A 21,784-nucleotide genomic window follows, 5' to 3' on the forward strand; every position below is an offset into this window, starting at 1 on the left:
TTATATTCTCCTTTAAATTGCATACTTGCTTTCCCTATTATTGCTGTCAGTGCAAAAATATGCCATTACATTTAACATACTGCTAGAAAGAGCATTTATTCAGTTTAATTCAATTCAATTAAAACATGAAGCAACACATAACTTCATAGCATTTTTTTATCAATATACTGTATGCTGCATGTATGTTGATGTACAGTATATACATTACAACATGTCAAGCACAACTTAAATATTTATTTAAATGTTTAACTGTTTAATTAATACGCAAATAATAAAGAATACCGGACAGATGCAAAAAGCATTTCACTGCATGTCGTACTCTGTATGTATGTGTATGTGACAAGTAAAAAAATTTATGTGAAGAGAGGGTAGGGGAAAATGCAATGACATCTCAAAGGATTTCTTGGTTAGACACAGCCAGAGTACATCTGAACTCATCCCCACTGTTTAGGATAAAGAGATGGCTGCTTTAATACAGTAATCCATCTTTTATTTGTGTTCTTTCTCAGAAAATTACAGTTTTCACCACATTAAGTGGAAAAGTTAATGTATTGATGCATTCATCATGTGCTTGCTGGTCCTCAGAATGGTTTTTGATTGAGTGACATTACCACATTCCTTGCACATTTAAAATGATGAAGAGAGAAAGTACATTGACCTCTAATATCAGGCTAATATCAGGTTTATGCAAGAAACTCTTGGCTCTGCCTAATTATCCTGAAATATTGTTCTTCCATATTCCACAAACTGGGTGCAGGTTGCAAGCTGGTGCATGTCATGGAAAAAATCTACACAAAGTGTAATTTTAGACAGATGCCACATATGAGGAAGTAGAATCAATGGGGAGGCAGATCTGTAATTAAGAGCATTTTCATGATATTTCCTTTAGTTACAAAATGTATCTGCTTCACTGTCAGTCATGGTGGGAAAACACAAAGGGGTGTGTGGAACTCCAGAGTTGCATTGCTTCACAAAGGCTATAGCTGTCATTACTGTACAATAAGACTTCAGGAGTTTGTGCTAAGTGATACTCTAAGTTAAAACTAAAAAGGACTTTAGTCATTGCTTTGTGAAGATTATTTAGCAGCCCTACAAGTACATCCCATTTTAGAAAATAAAAGGGTTTAGAAACCAATGAGTTACATGTGCTAATTTGTGTGCTCTTTTTTATTTTATCAATTATTCTTTCTCAGAAGTGCTGTTTTGTATGGGGTAACTGGTGTAATATATATTAAGGGAAAATAAGTATAGGGACACTTTTGTTTTTGGTATTTTAATATATGCACAGTCCAGTATCCACTTCAAATCTATACACATAATGTCTTTTGGCATTGCTATTATGAATATAAACAAAAATCTATGTATAGCAATGTATTAATGAGCATAAACAAATAAGTTTCACAAAAAAAAGTAGCAAATACTATTTTAAAATATGTAAAGTACAGTATATCACAACATCTGCTTTTTAAAAATTCATTTATATAGACCTGTCTGCCACGGATACTGGTACAAGTCAGTTTAACAGAAATCTGTATGTGGATTTAGTTTTATTCTTAATGAGAAAGTTAGAGGTGTTTGACAAGGAAACCTCCAAAAGGTGAGAGGAAAAAGAAACTATAAGAAGAATCACTCAAAAGGAACTCATGCTCTTTTGCATGACTGCAATTCTGAGTCATTATTCTTCTACAACTATTATACTACAGTATAAAGTCAAGCAGTCTTAATTGTGTTAAAAGGAACTTCGGTACAAGCATCAATCAATTTTTCACTAAAAAATGAATGACACTTGAGCACGAACTTTACACAGTAAGTTTAATCATCAGGCTAGCCCAGTAAAGGCTGAACTTAAAGGTATCTACAGTATGTGGTACTATTTAATTTTCAGGCAATCTGTGGGGCCCTCCTTCATATCTAGCTAGTCCAGGGGTCGGCAACTCACAGCTTCCAGAGCCGCAAGTGGCTCTTTCATCCTTCTGCTGCGGCCCCCTGTAGATTTGGAAAATAAATATTTAATTTAAATTTATTTTATTTTAGTTAGTTAGTTTTTAAAAAAATGAAATACTAAGATTATGATGCTCTTGTAACATTAAAATAAACCGTGTTTAATTTGATTGTCGCTCAAAATATGCGTCATAACTGCCCACTTGCAAAATCCGACACACAGAAGCAGACACATTTTAGGTTTGTTGCTGCCGGCAAGTTAAAATTTTGATGTCATGAATACGAAGAGGACTCAATTACACATCGGACATTTTATTTGAAAGTAAGTTTCAACCCAGCGTCTTTTTTGTTAAGGTTACAGTAGTTCAAACTGTTTAACATCAAATCAAAAGATTTGTGACATCAAATCTTCCTCTGGCATTCCAGTTATTAAATAATGACTGTGTCTTTGCTAATAATAATATTTTTTGTGCTACACAGTTGGCACAGTGTCATGTAAATTGCAAAATTTGTAATTACAGAAGGACTTTTTTTTTTTTAATGACACAGTCATTATTTAATAACTGGAATGCCAGAGGAAGATTTGATGTCACACTCATCTGAAAAGAAATAGGAGCCAGAAAGGTCTGATTTATGTCTCATAATTGAGAAAAGTAAAACATCCAACTCAAGCATTATGCCTTTGAAAATGATAACTTCCCCACTATATCTTCTGTTAAACTTTCAGTGAATGTTTATACTGCAGTGTCATTTCTTAGTACTTTGTCTATTACTTAATTAAGTCTCATAATGTCAAAGTACTAATAATGTATCATGCGGGTATGAAACACATTTTATCTTGACAAAATAATGAAAATGGTCAAGACAGTCAATATTATTTAGACAAAATATGAGACCCACATGTAGATTTAGGTGACCTAGCTCTTGTGCAAGATTTCTAGAAAATATGCCTGATAATATATTCTATGTAATTTAAATTTAATATCAAATGTTACTAATTCGGTTCAGAAGATTCAGTTCTTCCAAATCAGGTGGGACAAGAAGCCTGATCTATTCAAGCCTCCAGCAGCAGTTCCCCAAATGGAGACAGGTAGGCAAGCATAAATCAGAAATGTCTGTCAGATTCCAGGTGTGCAGGTGTGCCCAGAATGGAAGAGAAAAAGCTCTGTCCACAGCTTCCCAGTAGCATGGATGAATGTTGTGGCAATGATATCATTTATCATATCGTTGTTTTATGTGGAAATATTAAAATAAACTTTTGTATTTAAGTATATACCAGATATTCTGGCCAGAAACTAAACACAGGTCTATTTTGGTGGTCAATAAACAAGTTCTTCTAACAAAGTTTACTTCTACAATGCTTTTTTTTTTTTTAAAAAGAAATAGTTAATAGCTAGGAAGGTGATAATTAGACATTTAGACAATCCAGAGTAGGCAGAACCAGCATTTGGATAGGACCCAATAAATGAATGCCTGAATGAACGCACTTATACATTTGTGGAACTGTGTTTTCAATGGAAAGCATCTTGAGCAAAATTTCTCCATTTTGTAAAACACCACAGAAGGCATACGAGATGGATAGGGCTGGATGTGGAGTCTGTCTCCACATAATTGTTTTTCTAACACTTCTAGATACAAGTGTTAAGTTCACCAAAAGGCTTGCCATTCAGAATGTAACAAACAAGATCAGTCAGAGAGAGAGGGCCCCAAGTAGCTTTTTCAAAACAAGATATTGTGATTCAGCTCATGGTGTCCAAGAGCTGATGCTGAGGTTGTTTGGCCAGCTGTCTTTTCAGCACGGTGAACTATTGAGAAGCTTTTGACAATTCTTAAAGCAAGTGTTTTGCACCAATTATTCAAGGGCAATGCTAAGATCTGTTCAAACCCTCAGTTTGAAATTCCTCTTGACATCATCCTTCAAAATTGAAAAGCTCTCTCTCCTTCACCCTCCCTCCTGCTCCTGGGGAAGAGAAAGGAGGGTTGGAGCAAACAAAATAAATAGCATCCCAAAGTTAGCTGGATTTTGCATAGTTAACATTTCGCTAACGCGCAGGAGCACTTCTCAGGGAGACTGGGCAGCATTTTTGGGGGGCCAGGCACGTTGTTGTGGTGACGGCACTGAGGAGTGAATGAAGCAGATGTCAGTGTAATCCATCACCCCATCACCCCCCCTCAAACACACTCCACCTCCTCTTTTTACCCAGTGCTGGGACACCCTCCACACTGCTGCTCATCAATTAAAGCTTCTGCACAAGCCCTACCATTAACACGCCAGCACTTTCTTCAGTTCCTACCCTGCCCCACAATCATCCTCACAGTAAAAACTGTCAGAGTCAGTGGCCAAACATAACTTAGCAGCAACAAATGTTTTGTGGCTGATGACTTGTTACCACCTAGGTAATTTGAGGGATTGTTATGCCATTGATGACTCTTTTTTTTTTTAGAAGTCAATTTTTTTCCCACCTTGGTGAATTCTGGCTCTGAGACTTAAAAAAAAAGACTAAAAAATATATTTAGAATTTTGTTTCACTGCCAAATTATCCATGAAAGATTTTTATCTTGCTCTGTTTTGACTTTATTACAAGAAAACAAGAAGAAGCTCTTCAAACTGCTGAGGTGACTTTTATTAAGACTGTTCAAATCACAACATACATTTTTGTTAAATCAGTTATAACAGTATAAGCATGCAGAACGACCAGTTTGGCAAAACATTGCCTGAATTCATTGTTTGTTATTAGAAATAGGACCAAATACAATCCATATAGCACCATCTCCAGTTCTGCTGTTCTTTGGTTAAAAATCATGTCATGGTTTATGTCCTGTATTAAGTACTAGAGTGTTTGCCCATTTCTAATTTAAATTATTGGTCTTATCAACATATTGCTGTTGTTAAATGACTATACTAACAACAGGAGGTTTTGATCAAATGTTATTACTGATTCTAAATATTCCATTTCATTTTGACACTTTAGATGCAGTTAACACCAATCCAGTGATCAAGGTACCATGACATTAGCAATCCAATGCAGGTTCTAGCTTAGATTTCCATACCTGTGAATGTTATACAATTTATAACAAAATAAATAAAACACTCATATAAAAATAATCTCTTGCAAAATATATTCTGTTAACTGCTGTTAACTTAGCACATGAACAGGTCATTTAGGTAACCACATTCTCACATGGTATTCAAAAGCACTAGTTTCAATAGACACTATACAGACTCCAAGTTGAGGCCTTGGGGGAAAAACTAGCAGCAAAATGGAAAGGCATAATATTTAGTATACATATATAGCAAGAACAGTATCAGTGACCTCAGCATTCCGAATCAGTAGCAAGTGGAGGCATCTCCTGGGTGTGAGCTATCCTGTTCCAAAATGAATTAATCGTTATCTTGGCTTCTCTGCCAGCTAAAAAGACAAGAGCCAAGGGAAAGATGTGTGTGAGCTCATGAGAAGGCTATGTGTCAGGTAATATTATCTACAGGTTCTTCATCAAATGATTTCAGCTCACTATTATTTCCATTTTTTTAAAAACCTGGTCAAAACATAAATTATTTATTGTGAAATAGACACTGTTTTAGCACACATTGTTCAGAATGTTCTTGAAGGTTACCATCATTGATTTACATAATTCATTTTAGGAGAAGTTAGCTTTCAAAAGAGATGCACATTTCCAGTGTATTTTGCTATAAATATATATTATATATATGGATTGTACTTGAGGGAATTGTACTACAAATATTTAGCACAAGTAACATCGCCAACAACATGGTGTACACCTGTTTTGTTCACAATGGATACTGTAAAAATGACAGTGTAAAAAAAAATCAAAGTGTAAAAGCTGGTTAAGTTGCTTCTACCACAATAACAGAATATTGTTTGGTAAAAAAAAAGACATAAAATCACATGAAAATCAGTAGTTTTATTATTAAATAAATTAATATTAGCCTTATTTTTTGTAAATAAAATGTTAAATACCATCAATATCATATACCGCCCATATACAGTATGCTTTCATAATGTCCAGAGAAACCAAATTCCAGTTTTATATAAGCGCACTGTTTTCCAGATAGAAAACTAGTAGAAAAAAACATCCAAAGACACCATGCATATATTCCTTCTATCCTGGACTTCAGGAGCTTTCGCACTCCACAGTTTAGAAAGGTCTAGGCATCCACTGGTACCGACCACCAAATCATTCCACTGCGCTTTGAAACAAAGCGGAATACATCACCCACACATCCTCTGGCTATCCTCCAGGTGAATAAAAATATTGTGCTCACCATAGATACCCCTTGGAGCACCTCGTTCCAATGTTTCTCAATTCTAAACACCTTGGATCCATATCACTCCACACTGGAAGCCTCTAAATACGTTTAGACGCATTCACGGATGCTTACTAACATAGGTTCACAGACTCTTTCTTACATATAGATGAATGAGGAATGTTTTATTTGCATGTGTATACCTCTGTCCTCTCACTGCATGTGTTGCATTTGACGTAACAGCACCACAGGAACTTGCAGTTGCATTGCCATACACGTGAGTACTGGTGTGTGTTGTAGCCTCGTCCACAGCACATCAAGTCGCAGCTGTTGGCTTGCTGTGCAGTTTTATTGCAGATCCTTCCCTGAGTGCCCACACTGCCCGTAACAGGGTCTGCTTCACAGTAATTGGGTGACTTCTCAATGTATACCAAGTCAGTGTCCATGGGTTTGCGGTATGAGTAGGGCTTTTTAATCTTCAGGAATGTGGGCCGTTTATTCCGGCTGGCTCGAACCGGCTCCACTTGCACAGCCTGGTAGTATTTATCCTTAAGGATGTAGCCAAGCTGACGAAACTTGGGGAGCGTTGTCCAGCAAGTCTTGGTTGTGCATGAGCCAGAGACTCCGTGACACTTGCACTCTAAGCGCATGTTCTTTTCTAGGATCTGGAGTGGAAAAACAGACATTGTTTAGTACCCTGTGGGATTTTACAGGACCCTGATTTTATTCAGCAGTCTATAATTTTAGTCTAAGATATTTATGTGAGTAAGAGCTTCGATGATTCATAGGCTAATCCAGTTAGTCTATCAGGTGACACCTTGGTGCCTGGAGTGATTGAATACAAACATTTACAATTTAAAACTGCGGAATATAGTACCCTGGCAAAACTCTTTGGCACCCTAAGTTGTCCTAATATTTTATTTTGTCTTAATCCCAAACAAAAAAGTTACAGGAAAATGTTTGCATTGTAAGGCCATAAAGAAAGGTACACATTACATAATACACCACTTTTCAAACAAATCACTACTAATGTAATAATAATCGTTTCTTGTTCTATGTACAAATAGTTAATTTTATTATTTTTGAAGGGATTTTATTGCAGTTCTTTGCATGTACCTAGTACTATATACACTCTTGTGAAAAGACTAGGATACCTCATGAAAGCCTGTGTGTTTTTTAAATATTTAAACATATGGGCATTTTATCTTCATTTTAACAATATTGGAAGATTCAAGTAATATAACTAAACAAATAAACTAAATTTCCTACAGGTGGAAGAAGGCTTCCCTCATTTAAACCTCAGCTATTTAGTTTGTTTTGCTCTTAATTGTTGAAGTGAGAGGTATCACCATGGTGAGATACAAAGCGCTCTCTGAGGCCTTCAGAAAGAACATTGTTAATGCTTATAAGTTTGGTAAGTGATATAAAAACATCTCAAAAGAATTTGTAATCAGTCATTACACTGTCCAAAAATCATTTGCAAGTGAATAATATTTAAAACAACTGCCAACATGACCAGGTCAGGACATCCAAGCAAATTCCCCCCAAGAGCAGACTGCAAGATGCTTAAAGAAGTCTTCAAAAACCCTAAAATATCATCACAGGACCTACAGCAAACTCTTGCTATAGTTGTTGTCAAAGTGCAAGAATCTTAAACTCAGAAAGAGACTGAACAACTTTAATTATCATGGGAGGTGTGCAAGGAGGAAACCTTTGCTGTCTAAGAAAAACATGAGGGCAAGAATGAAGTTTGCAAAAGAACACAAAGACAAAGGCCAAGATTTCTGGAATAATGTTCTTTAGACAGATGAGTCTAAAATTTTAATATTTGGACACCATAATAATTTGCCAGAAGCAAATACAGCATTTCAGTAAAAGAACCTCATACCAACTTTGAAACATGGAGGTGGAAGTGTTAGGGTTTGGGGATACTTTGTTGCAGCAGGACTTGTCCAGCTCATCATCATCGTATCCACTATGTATTCTACATATGAGACCATCTGTCAAAAATTGAAGCTGACATGGAACTGGACCTTGCAACATAACAAAAACATACAGGCAAATCCAATAAGGACTTCCTGAAAAGTAAAAAACTTGAAATAGCCAAGTCAAAGCCCAGATCAAAATCTTATTGAGATCCTGTGGGGAGGAAACCACTCAAATATCATACAGCTGAAAGAACTCAGCATTAAAGAGTGAGGGAAACTTATTTCTAGTCAATGTCTGAAACTATTAGATGGCTACAAGAAATGTCTCATTGAGGTTATTTCAGCCAAAGCGCATAGAGTGTCCTAAATTTCTTCTCAGTTGAAATACTCATTTGATTTGAGTAGGTTTTATTTGTTTAATAAATGAAAAGATATATGTATATATGAAAAATATACATACAGTATATATGAGAAGGTTGCGTTTGGGCATTCTTACACAAAAGTATTGTTGAATTGTTTCATACCTGTAGCATTTGTGCCTACAGTGGTGGTTTTAGAGCATATTTCGGGAATAGTTAAACAGGTTGAGACAAAGGTTTTTTTTTAAACATTCCAATTCAAGAATGCAAAGATTGTTAAACTTGCTGTGCCAGAGCCTGATCCACCTCATGCCTGCCCGCCTGCACGGCAAGGCTGGAAAACAGCCTGCGTGTCGACAGGTTCCTCCGTCAACTTTTAACAAGCCTTTTCATTTGTGTACAAAACATCTGACACAGATTGTTTCACCAGCTATGTATGAGTCTTCGTCTGTAGGAATCTCTCTCTTGTGTAAGCAGCATGGTGGAATCAGGGGTGCATATGATATAAACACAGCTTGAATGACAGTGACTTCTACAACTGTCTGCCTGTGTGTAGTGTACACAGATAAAGCTCAGGAGTCAGGTTTCAGGTGCCTGTGTGCTTCACTTCATTCTGACTATCCTTGTATCCTGAGTCCAACAGGTAAGCAAGAAATAACAGTACGCTTTTTTCTTGTGTGATGTACGATAATGTGGTAAAACACAGTAATTATGTGTGCAAATCCTGAAAAGAATAATAACTTGCTGAGAGAAAGATCTGTGTAAAAGAGAGCTTAGTTTAGAGAGTTTAGCTATGGAAGAGTCTGTTAATGATTGGCATCAGGGAATAGCTTGTTCAAGGCAGTGTAGTCTTTGGTGTGGTTAGCAAATGCTACTTCTCTCTTTCCACTATGTAATGATGCTGTTTTACCCATTTGTGGAAGAAGCCTCACCTAGTGTTCTAATTATTATTCCATCCTCAATGCCTGTCTGCCTCATAGACTTTGTGGAGTCTTCTTGAAAACTGTCTGCTCTCTGTGATGTGTATCAGGATAAGTGTGGCCATGCTGCTGCTTCCTGATAAACAACATGTTCAGAAAGCATACTGAAGTCAAATCTGTGTGTCTGTGAGAGGTGAATGTCTTCTAAACAACACTGTGAACCATCTTTAAGTGTTGAGATTCCATTTTTGCCATGATATACTGAAAATTAAAACTGTGCTTAAATAATATTCTCAGTCATAATTTTGAAATTAAATGCCATTTGATTTTAATACTAATAAATATAACAGTATCAAATGGAAAATCATCTCCTGTAAAAAACTTAATTAAAAAAAAATAAACAATGTATCCTTTTAGAATGAGACCTAGAAAAATCACCAAAGGCAGTTCATTCATAAAGGAGTCCATACTGTATGAGAAGGTTATGACCTCATCTTGCTTTCAAAGATTTGATGATCTGTCCAGAGTGCTGAAACTGTCCAAACTGTTTCAAACTCTTTACAAAAATAGTTCTTATAAACTTGGTAAAATGACAGATATGTTTCTCTGCAAAGGTAACAGTACCTATAGTTTACTTTAACATGTATCTATTTAGGTATAGCTTAGTTATCAAGCCTAATTTTTTGGCTTGGCTATTCCAAAATTCCAATTGTTTAGTCAAATGTCTCATATATATTTGTGAGAATTACCCTTAAAAGCTTTTTGTAACATTTTGTGACATTGCTCAGTATGAGAAGACCAGAAAATACCCCAGGGAAAAACTCAAGAAGCAGTAGAGTTTTTTGTAGATTTAGTGATTACTCAAATGGAAGTGCATCAGTGCATTTTCCACCTAAAAGCCCTTGCTGTTATCTCTTTATAAAAGCCCTTTTTATTCTGAATACCACCATTTTGTATCAGCATGATGTGGCTGGGAATTTTAAACAGAGCAGCTAATTAACATACAATCATTTTTACAATCAGGAGGCTGAGATCGTCATTGCACCATTTCTGTTTGCTGAGTAAAAAAACATCTGCTTCTTGAGTTGACAGATCTCGTGCTGAATGGCAAAGTATATGTATACAAATGCAGCCATATATTTAAAGGCAATAAGTGATAATTAAGCAATTAGGCTTAAAAAATGTAGCATTATAATTGTTTTTTGTTTATTTTAAATATTGTCTGGGGTGTAATTTTGACACACATATTTTTGAATGAAATACATCAATACTTTTCTTTATGGGTAAGGTAAATAGCTGTTTGACTGATGTGTTTAATTATGTACTGCCAAAGTCATACAACCGTTTCTGCTCATCCACTTGAGAAGTGCCAATGATTGGTGTTGACCCAACTTTTGTAAACTCTTCACATCAAACTCCAGTTTTATAAACATAATCATCTATTTATATATTTATTTATTTATTTATAAACAAGTAAATCACTTTTCATCACTATGTATCTTAAAAAAAGATAATGTGATAAAATATTTTGGAATTTCTAAAACAATATTTATAGTGGAATATTTAAGCCCCATAAGATTACTCAACCTTTATTTATGTTTATCGCTTAGCAGTGATCATCCCAGTACTTTAGGCCATTCCTTGTAAATGTTTTATCCTTAAAAAATTTATACTTGACCTTCTTACTAAATATTTTATACCAAAATCTGTCACACAATTACAAATATTTCATGTTCATTAAAAAAAACACTTTGCGGCGCACAAGGATTCAACATAAAAAACGTTAATATTGTACCACCATTAATTAACTATTATTTTAATCCAGGCAGATTCTAGGGTACCTTTCTCTTATACATACCTTACGCCCCACTTCATTGTTATGGAGGTTCATGAGAGTCCTGGCATTTTGCTTTATCTCCCGGGCATCCACAAACATCTTGGAAAAGCTCAGGCCATAGCGGATGTCAGCTGAACAGCCACCCCACTTCCAACCCTCTTCCTGGTTATAGAAACCTTGCTTCTCTTTATCACACCCACAGCCACTCAGGGTTCCCTGGGTGCAGGCAGCTGTGATAGCATGGGCAACCCCAGCAGCAATGATGGCATAGGTGAAAGCTGCTTCTTTACTCCCTACAAAAAAGAGAATATTTAAAAATCAGAATCATTGTCAATAAGCTCTATTGTCTCAGCCAAATCAAGCTTGTGTGCATGCTTCACATAGTTCAAAATTCAAGAGCAATATTAACATGTTTTGCCAAGTGCTATTCATTTATTATTTTGTCTTTTTTTTTTTTTTTTTACTTTTGCCTCATTATATGAGTGAGAGGTGAGAGCTTTGGACAACAATCAGTCTTGCTGAAAAATAGGCAAGTGATCCTAAACTTCAGATTATGCAAGTAAACAGTGGTACGCTAACAAATAGTAGGCACCACAGGCAATTCAGAGCTTTATTTGACATGGAGTAATTGTCCTTCAGTTGTCAGGGAAAAGGAAACATTAAGACAAATAACTGTATGATTGTGCTGTAATGACCATTGCAGCGAAGGAAGGAATAACCTGCTTCTTTCACGAGCATAGTGAACAAGGGTTTATTTAAGAGACAATAGAGTGGTAGAGATCAGGGGCACACAGTACGTTTGGACTCTTTCCCAGCTTCCGTCAGAAAGAGGGATCCACCCAGCGGAGGTAAGTCCCCCAGGCATGCAGAATCTCTCCTGGCAAGAAGACTAAGATAATTGATTGCCACTGCTAAGCAGGGCACTTCCAGGTTAAGAATATTATTCACTTATGTAGCCACAGAAATGTAACAAAGACCTTTGAAAAGCTACAGTTTTAAACACTGTTAGGTATGTGTTGCAACGCACCATGACTAGTTGTTTTGACTTAAACTCTTAAAGATTTATCTTAAACCATTCATTTCTTTCCTTAAGACTGGCTAACAATAAGTCTAACAGGAAGACTGACATGTGACCTATGAGCCAGCTTCTACTCATCATGGTGAATTCCAACAGGCTCTTTCAGGGCTGTGATCATTAGTATCAATGGAAGTTTACAGTGACACAGACTTTTTTGTTATGTGTGACAGTAACTTGCATTAAAGTCTTAGATTCATTATGAACTTAAGGCTAAGTTATAAGCCGGTCATGTTCTCTATAAGAAGCAGAAGAAATCTAGACACAGTTTCAGTTTTAAAATGATTGTTCACAAGAAAATGATTCTTTGGTAACTCCGAAGGAAAGGCCAAGTTGTCATGCTTTTAAGATCTATTGATCAGTACTAAGTTACTGTGCTCTCCTGCGAATGTACAAATTATCATTTGGATTAATGAATCATCAACTGTTGACTCTTCTAGAAATCATTTACACAAACCTTGCACTAAGAAATCTGGGTCCTTTAAGTAGGCTGGGTTTATCTCCCATTTAAAATTCAGTACCTAACACAACTAGTGAAACATATCTTATTGATATGACAATGTAGTCAATTTCATAGTCAGTGGGGAGAAATAACTTTCTCATTCTGTCTGTTGATTATTGAATCTTGCATGCTATGAATGAGTGCAAAACATTCTCAGAGCTTTCTCAGGGCCTCCAGACTAACAGTAACACTGGTATGTGTTGACCTGCAGTTGATAAACATCTTGGAGTAGCGCCCAAGCAATTTAAGAAAAGCTTGTTTGGAGCATCAATTATATGGAGATTTTTATGAGTTGCTTGGGCTTGATGCCAAGAGAGAAAAGATGCATTAAATAGAAAGGTTAGCACATACTAAAGATATTAAAATAGCAAAGTTATAAAACCACTTTTACATAGGATATGGTAAAATAGTCTTTTTATTAAGTATATTACTTGGGCTGTGTTTACCTAAATCGGATAGTCTGCACACAAACTTGACTGATAAGAAACCCATAAAACGTGTGTTATGACATGGGTTTCATTGCATTACAGAAGTCTGAATCAGTGGCTCAGAATGATCCTGTGTGAGATGTCTTTTGCCAAAACTGTAAATGCAAGAGGTTAATTTCTAAACCTCACACAATGTACTTGTCTGGGCTTGAGACAATGCTGGTGGGGGAAAACTATTTTTCAAACATGCCGGAGGGTGCTTAAGTGTGAGAAAGGGGGATGGTGAGGGTTCCACTTGAAAAACACAAGATAAAACAAATATAAATTATGCAGCTATGTGTTCCAGAAGTCTGTTCTATTTCGATGTTCAGTAAATGGACCACACTGAAAATAATAATCCAAGCTTTATAAAGTAAAGTAAAAGTAATTAAAGTAATGCTGTGGCACACTGCTGAAAGAGGAATCCACTATTTTGATGCCAAGCCCAGAGCATATGGTACCAGGCCCTGAACATGAGCAAGCATTACTTCACCTCCTTCTGAATTGCCTTATGAGGATTAACCAATGTTCTTCATCTCTTATTGTTTGGTAAATGTGAGGCTGCTTGCATGTCTGGCCACTGTAACTAGTCCTAATAGAATATTTTCCCACTCTCTTTCATCCAAATGATAAAAATTATAGACAGGGTATAGGCAAACACCACAGCTGGGAAATACAGTTTGGTCACTGTTAGCCAAATGGTGTTCAGATAAATCATATCCATGCCTCCTGTATTAAACAATATAATCTGCAAGCAAAACAAAGATCAAGACAGCTATGAAAGCTGGCAGTAAACTTGACCTTTTTCTCTTTACTTTTTTCTCAAGTCACTCATCTTTGATGCCGAGGGATAAAATACAGCTTCACCTTCAGCAATAGATACAAGTCTCTACAGAACCTTGCAGAGTCTTAACAACACAATTTCAATGCTGCCTCAATCTGACTGAAGGCAAGGTGAGAGGATATATATATATATATATATATATATATATATATATATATATATATATATATATATATATTCCCCAGGGTAAGTCAGTCATTTGAGCATCAGGATTCCCTACAACCATTTTTAACAGACAAATGGCCCAATAATTCTGCCTCCTTTTTCCCACCAGCCAAAAAGGCTATGAAACTAAAATCCTTCACAAAACCATTCATCAAGTGTCAGATGTTCAATAGCACTAAAGAAGCCCTAAATAGGCTTTGGTTTGCCTCTGAAAAAATGGATATTGTTACCACAAGGAAAAACATTCTCTTAGTTAGTTTTTTTTTTTATCTATGCTGACATATGGTTACATTTCCTTAAAATACTGTACTATTTTGTCCCTTCATTCACATTCTGTAACGTATACCCGTGGAAAAGTGAAAAGCACAACTAGCAAATCATTAAAATCTACAGATAAGACAGGATGACTAGAAAAGGCTTCTTTTGAGAACAGGGTTGTTAGAGAGGCCATAAATTCAGCCATGTTGATACTTGGCTGTGTGAATGAAACAGAAGCATGTTTGACATGACATTACAGGAGGGCACAAAAATACAAAATGCTACAAGCAAATCAGCAGCCTGCATCCACTGACAAGCCACTTCCAGTTATTTAGCTCATGGTTTGTGTTTAAATCTCAGAATTTCTTTGAGAATTTGGAATTTGAGGTGCTGTGTATCTTTTTAAAATTTTGAGTTCAACATCTACTGAAAAATTTAGAAGTCAAGCATTAGAATAAATCCTACAATCACAGTATTAGGTGAATAATAGCTGAGAGTTAATTGTATAGGTTTATTAGTGATATAAAGAAAATTGCAACAATTTATAATAACAAAAATAAATCAATTAAAACAGTAATGTTTTAAATTAGGCTTAAATTCCAGGATTTTTTTTTTAATAATGTCTATATTTTCACTTCGTTAACTTCAATTTAACTAAATAAAGTAAATGACAAGCTTATAGACTAGAAATATCATTTCTCTAATTCTAGGGATACAGTAAATAGTTGTGCAACATACCCACTTTCAACTCTTTTCCAAAAACGGTCCTTTCTCCGAGGGCAGAACAATTCCAGCGTCCGTGGCGGAACTGGAACTGACATTCATTGATGCCCATCTGCGCTCCTTCACCGATCACGATGATGGCGTCCGGGCGGCTCTGGCAGATCGTCCGCTGACGGGGGGCAAGACCCGGGATTTTATTACATATGATGCTCGCACCCAATGCCACCACGGAGGAGAAGCCACTGTAGAGTTTAAAAGTAAAGCATCGAGTTAACAAAAAGGTGCGCGTCATGTCCAATTAAACAAAACTGAAGGCGATTTTCTGTTAGATTTGTCTAATTTTTGGATGCTCTGGTCCCAATGTGCCAGGAATCATTTGAAAAGATCGTTAGATGGTTTGCGCTGAATTACATTTAGATTATTGTGCGATTTCCTTTCCTACTGTTTCGGGTTCTTTCACCTCATAATAAACAATATGGGCGCAACATGAAATCTAAAGCATGTATCATGGAATTAACTGTTTATTTTGAGTGTAAATTATGTAAATATCTCAGTAGGAGATCTCTGTAATGATGTAGAATTAATGTAGAAAACTGTAATAGACATTCAGATTTTCATGGGCATAGATTACAGGACACCATTAATGTCACTGCGCATGCGATTTCAGAGATTTATCCCAAAGTCATCAAGGAGACTAAGAAAAGTCCCCATCCATCAAAAAACAGCTAAAAACATAAGCTATAATGATGCATTATTCAATTTATTTTTTGTCATTAGTATATCTTTATTGCAACTATTGTGTTTATCTTTACGAGTCAGATTCTCTTAGTTTCAGTTACGCAAAAGCAAATTATTACCATGTGAACTGTAACCTTTTAATACTCACCCGATTTTCAGATAAATAATCCCCAGACAGAGGAAAATGTGAAAAATCCAGCGGCGTGTTTTCCTGCTCATGGTGACCTTTACTTTATTTAAGCTGTGACTGAGAGTCCGAGGCGTGTTTGTGTGTAAATGCTCCCTGCTTTAGTGTGGATGCAGCGCGCCGCCGCGCACCTGAGTTCAGACCCTTCTGCGACTCGAAGACTCCTTTAGCATATGAAGCTTTGAAACGGCTCCTGTGGTAAAATGAGTTGAAATTATTACGCTAAATATTTCTCATTTCTCTCATTGTTTCTCTGCAGGTCCTCCGATTTCTTAAGCAATGTTACTTGTAGCTCATCTCCAGAGGAAATGCTTTATCCGCTGCGTCCCGGTACGCAAAATGCCGCGAGGCTGAAACGTTCGTTTACTTAACTGGCTTTGAATACAGAGACTGGTTCTGAGACTGCTTCCGCGTAATTGCCCTTACCTGGTGCTATTTTTGGGACGGAGTCTAATTTAGCCGTCATTTAACACTGTCGATTAGAACAGGGCGGAAATGTGTGAATAGTTTAGATTTGTTTTCCAGTGTGCGTTATTTGTCTAGCCTGATGGAGGTTAATCCGCGCGGTAGCTCGAGCTTCTTTAACAGAGCTTTTTATCTCTTTTGCCTGCACCCGTTTGCTCCTCCCATGAGAGAGGTTTTGATACTAGCCTCAGCGCCCCTTTACTCCCCCCCGAACTCCTCATCTTATTTGTCCTATATGAGCTCATGCAGGACACTTTGGAAAAAATCATTTGAATGAGCAAATGAAAAACAATAATGAATTTTGGTCATTATGACCATGGTGGAGGTTATAAAAAATGTTTACATTTCTTGTGAAAGCATTTTGAGATGTTTTAAATAGCCTAATTAAACTATACCCATATATAACAATTTATATAGTAACCTGTAGAACACCGATCATTTAACATTTACAGCATTTGTCAGACGCCCTCATCAATGAATACATTAACACAAAATTCAATTGTTACTTTAGTCTATTTAACCTATAGGATTTAGGCATCAGCGTGGTGTGTAAAAACTAATATTCTCATTGCACAAATCCTTGTGCATATGGCCGTAACATTCTTGTATCTTGTCACCTGCATTTAAAACAATTATTGACATATGAACACTGAACATGAAAAGGATCTTTTCTCTAAAGCAAAGAATACAGGCAAGGTGAAGGCTTCCGCAGTGATAATAGTTTGTCAGCATAACGATTAAAGGTGCTAAAACTTTAGATTTTTATTTGCAAGCCATCAGCATACATATTTATATTTAAACCAGTCTGGACAAAAAGGCTTTGTGAATGGTTTATTAAAAAAAAAAAAAAAAAAGGTTGTGGCTGCAGATTTCTTTCATTTTAACATTGTGAATGTACAAAAACACAATGTTTGTCCTTCAGACAGGTGGAAAAACCAAGCACCCCAATTGAGATCATGGATGACATCCCAGAATTATGGTTATATTACATATATACCACATATATTATAATGTCAATTTCATACTGTTCCCTGGTTTATAAACTTAAACAAGATACAAGTCAAGCAATTAAATTAAACATGAGACACTAATTTGCTCAAATATTGTTTAATACTGTACAACCTAGATGCTTAAAATCTATACATCATATCCATCTTTTTTTCTGACCTCGACGATTAAATTGCTAGATTATTTAAGAGCGCCATCTCCAGGAATAAACCTGGAAGGGTCCCTCAACACCACTGGGCAGATCATAATTACTCTGGTAATTTAATAGTACACAAATATAATGATTAAATGGTTGACAAAGATAAGAAAGGTGGATAATTTAACACCAACTCTACACAATTATTTTACACACTTAAATCTTAAGAAAAATTGGAAACCATGGATTTACTTCTCAGAAAAATATTACACATTCATAGTCAAACATTTGAGTAACATGGAATTCATACCTTTGAGCAATCTATTATTGTTGAATAATTTACAAAAGCTGCAGTAAAAAACTAGGCCATGAGACTCATGGCATTTATTCATGAATTCAAACACAAGCAGTTGTTCACACAAATAAAATAGAATTATTCCTCAACATTTAATCCTTATGGACTTCATATTAAAACAACTTTAAGAGGTAAACTGACCATGAATCCCTGCCCCTCAGGGAAGGCAATAGATTGTATAGTTATCTTCCAGACAGGATAAAATCACTATCCCACAACTATACAATCTACTACCTCACACTGTGAAAGCATAATCTTTAACAAAGAACTAAAATAATCTAATTTCCTCAACTAAATAGGCTTTTTTAAACCCTATACCTTAACCCAAACATGAAACATGATGTAGCTGCTTCCTTGTCACCCTGAGAAAGACAGTAGGCTGTATAGTTATCTCCCAGTGTGGGTGTGACCCTAAAACTACACAACCTACTACCTCATCCCACAGTACAAAAAACCTTGTGTACATTTAATGGAGTCTATGAATGATGTTCATGCTAAAGAAACAGGGACACTCATGTTGTATCTTTCAGCTCCATACATCTACATCCAGAAGACTGCCTGAAAGAGAAAAAAAGTGCACTTTTAGATACATGTACCACTGTAGGCCATAGTTATGCAGACTGTATAAGCCAGCTCAATCTTTATGGCAGCAAGAAATATCCATCTACAATATCTATTTAATATTTAAACATAACATGAGCCAACTAATAAAGTCATTAGACACCCCAATGTTTCAAAATGGGAGAATGCTTGCATGATCTAGTCCAATACCCTGATTGATGCAGCAAAATGAACCTGGCATAGATTGCAGATTCCCTCTCGGCAAAAATAAGCCATACTGTCACTGCAGGACTGACTTTGCAACTATCCAATTGTTCCACTCACAATAAAATGCTCATTAGTGGCACCTTTATCATTAGTTGGATTTAAGCCAGGATTTAATATGCACACTCATGTTAAATACTGCATCATTACATACTTACTACCAAAAAAAGGCATATAAATGAAAAATATAGGGGAATGTGTTCAAGTCAATAAACAGCCATGGTCTAAAAGCATCAAGCTTTAATTAAAATAAATTCACCAAAAATCATTATGAAAAGAGGGAAATGTGTATTATACAAAATTATGCTCTATGAATGCATGCCAGAAACAACAGGGACTTCGGTCTATATTTACAATATACAACAGAATTAATATTCAGCACCAATGATTAACCAAAGGTTTTTCTGTTCAAAACTCTCTCCATAATTACTTCGACACTAGCTTAAGTACCCCATTAAATTAAATCACTTGGCACTGAACAAAGTCTGTTGCTGAGGTAAAGATGTGTCCTACTTTTGGCCATTCCTGAATCTCCTCTTCTTGCAGGGTATTCATCTTTATAAGGCCAACGAAAAGTCAATGATCCAAAGTCTTTCTGAAAAAGACTGCCAAAAAAGACCTGCTGATGCATCCAATGCCTGAGTGTGTCAGAGGATTAGTTCATTGCCCTTTTCTTCCCTTATAAAAATAATGGATTGTTTTAAAAAAAAAAAAAGAAAGAAAGAAAAAGAAAGAAAAACCTTTTAAAAGTCTAAATCATACAAATTCTTCTGATTTGTCAAATTTATCTGTACACATACAGAATTGTAGAAAGTAAATTGCTTTCATTCCTTTTTTCTCCAGAAACAGGACAAGGAAAACATTTCTTGAATGCAATGTATGCTGCAGGTCAAAAGATGCACTAAAAAGGTTGCTGGTCTTTTTCTTTTTTTTTTTTTTTAGACATTTAGACATTTATCTTGCTGAAATTTAAGGTCTGACGTTTTGAACAGAAAACCCAGATGGCTTCCTAAACAGTTTCTCAGTTTCTATGAATCTCCAAGACAGACTAGACTGCCTTTCAAACGCCATACTTTTAATAGCTCAAATGTCACATCATATAATTTAACCCTAAATAAATTGCAAGCTCAAAGTATAGAGCAAAATAATTATTATTTCTAAACAAATCAATTAAACTGCTTCAACTAACCATGTTTTAGTTTTAATTCAAACATTTAAAAAGTAAAAGAAAAAAACTAATCACGCGTTGTGTGGAGCCTAGACAAAAGCCTAGACCTGGGGGGGGGGGGGGGGGGAACAGGCCAATCTGGCGGGCTAAACTCTCCCAACTCAGTTACTCAAAATTCCTTCGCCTGTTCAGAAAAAAATGGCGGTTTCCAAATGCACACACTGTAGTTAGATGATAGTTACAGACGTTAAACAACCCTGTTTATCTTTGTGTTCGTTTACATTGCAAATAGGACGAGTTATTAAAAAAGATTTTATTTTACAATAGGTTCAGACAACCAGATTAACACTGTACACTGAGCAGAGACATCGTGTAGTCAAGCCTTCTGCATTCCACTTTCGCTAGCTAATAGCATCCCATAAACTCGGGCACATTAGCAAGATGGCTAGCGACTATCATTTAATTAGCACGATAGTTATCTAGGTAGAACCCCCAGTTCCTTTATTAAGGCTTTCTCAAGGTAACGCATGTTCAGTAGACTATATAACAACCATTTTATTTGTTTAATCAATTTTTAACGTCAAAATCTATCTGAAACAGATCAGACGTACCTCAGTGCAGGCGCCTTCAGCAGCTGTCCGCAATGGAGAAGACCAGTGTCTGATGTAGCATCGGCTAGCGATTGTAAGCGATCTGATTGGCTCACCGTTAGACCTGTAACCCGGAAGTGTGGCGTTTTGTATGGGTTCCATTAGATTAAAATCTTTTTCCAAATTGGAATAAAAAGATTAAATTACACTTTAATCTAGTATGTGATAAATCATAGAAATTTGAATTAAAACAAGACAAAACATTATTATAGAGAAATATCCTGATACAATGTGATTTTTTTTTTCTTTTTTCTGGTACACAATGAGGCGCCAAAAATCCAAGTTTTCCACTATCCGATACTGATGGGGTTGTCAATTTATAGGGGCCAGGGACACATTTTTATTCTAAAAACAAAAAACAAAAAAGTACCTAAGGACAGAGTACAGTTTTCTAAACATAATCCCTTTTTATTCCTAAGTATAGAATATTACATAATTACAGAATCAATTAGGCCCGAGTTGACTTTACTTTACTTGTTTTTGAGGCTTGGGTTAAACCCATTCAATTTAAGCGACTAAACAGACTTTAACAGCACATAAAACACAGCACTGTTTCCAAACTGGGAGAAAACAGTTGTAGATGTGAAAGAAATAGCAAGAAAGGTGACTTGACTTGACTTGACTCATGTAGAAGAAGTTTTGTAAACAAAGTGTCTCCTTTATATACAGTTTGGAGACTTTTGGGACACCCAGTGTTTAAGGTTAAGTAGGACCTACACACACCCAAGATTCCCAGGCTTACAGTCCTGTGGTTACTTGGCCGATCACTAGTATGTCATCAAAAATGCGATGCAATACGAACGTTAATAGTGGAGGCAATATAGAGCCATGTGACAGTGTCCCCAACTGACTTAACAAGCTAAGGTTCTGTTTTAAAGGGCATATTTTGTAGGTACTGTTGCAGACATTATTCAGTACTAACACTGGCCATGTTTTCATTTAGTTAGTGACTGAATTGGAGAATCT

General features: G+C 36.1%; 1 protein-coding gene and 1 long non-coding RNA gene across 3 annotated transcripts; both read right to left on the bottom strand.

The window, feature by feature from the left end:
- Window positions 1-4,543: 4,543 nt before the first annotated feature.
- wnt7aa (wingless-type MMTV integration site family, member 7Aa) lies at window positions 4,544-16,847 on the bottom strand. Its single transcript, XM_027143779.2, has 4 exons — window positions 16,173-16,847; window positions 15,302-15,528; window positions 11,274-11,545; window positions 4,544-6,873 (listed from the first exon to the last, which is right to left on the bottom strand). Exons 1-4 carry the CDS (start codon window positions 16,241-16,243, stop codon window positions 6,394-6,396), a joined length of 1,050 nt encoding a protein of 349 aa, XP_026999580.1. The 5' UTR covers window positions 16,244-16,847; the 3' UTR covers window positions 4,544-6,393.
- A 1,206-nt stretch (window positions 16,848-18,053) lies between these two features.
- Window positions 18,054-20,900, bottom strand: LOC113641244. Of its 2 annotated transcripts, none has more exons than XR_003440257.2 (2): window positions 20,780-20,900; window positions 18,054-18,733 (listed from the first exon to the last, which is right to left on the bottom strand). It is a non-coding gene; the product is annotated as an uncharacterized LOC113641244 (long non-coding RNA). The 2 variants fall into 2 exon arrangements; XR_007140014.1 differs by lacking the exon at window positions 20,780-20,900 and adding an exon at window positions 19,514-19,765.
- Window positions 20,901-21,784: the final 884 nt, after the last annotated feature.

The sequence above is a fragment of the Tachysurus fulvidraco genome, chromosome 2, assembly GCF_022655615.1.
Source record: "Tachysurus fulvidraco isolate hzauxx_2018 chromosome 2, HZAU_PFXX_2.0, whole genome shotgun sequence".
Classification (NCBI taxonomy): Eukaryota; Metazoa; Chordata; class Actinopteri; order Siluriformes; family Bagridae; genus Tachysurus; species Tachysurus fulvidraco.

Coding starts and splice junctions, on each gene's coding strand:
- wnt7aa (XM_027143779.2), bottom strand. CDS start 16,243: ATGAGCAGGAAAACACGCCGCTGGATTTTTCACATTTTCCTCTGTCTG. Junction 15,529..16,172: donor ATTATTTATCTGAAAATCGG/GTGAGTATTAAA, acceptor TAAACTCTACAG/TGGCTTCTCCTCCGTGGTGG. Junction 6,874..11,273: donor ACAATGAAGTGGGGCGTAAG/GTATGTATAAGA, acceptor TTTCCACTCCAG/ATCCTAGAAAAGAACATGCG.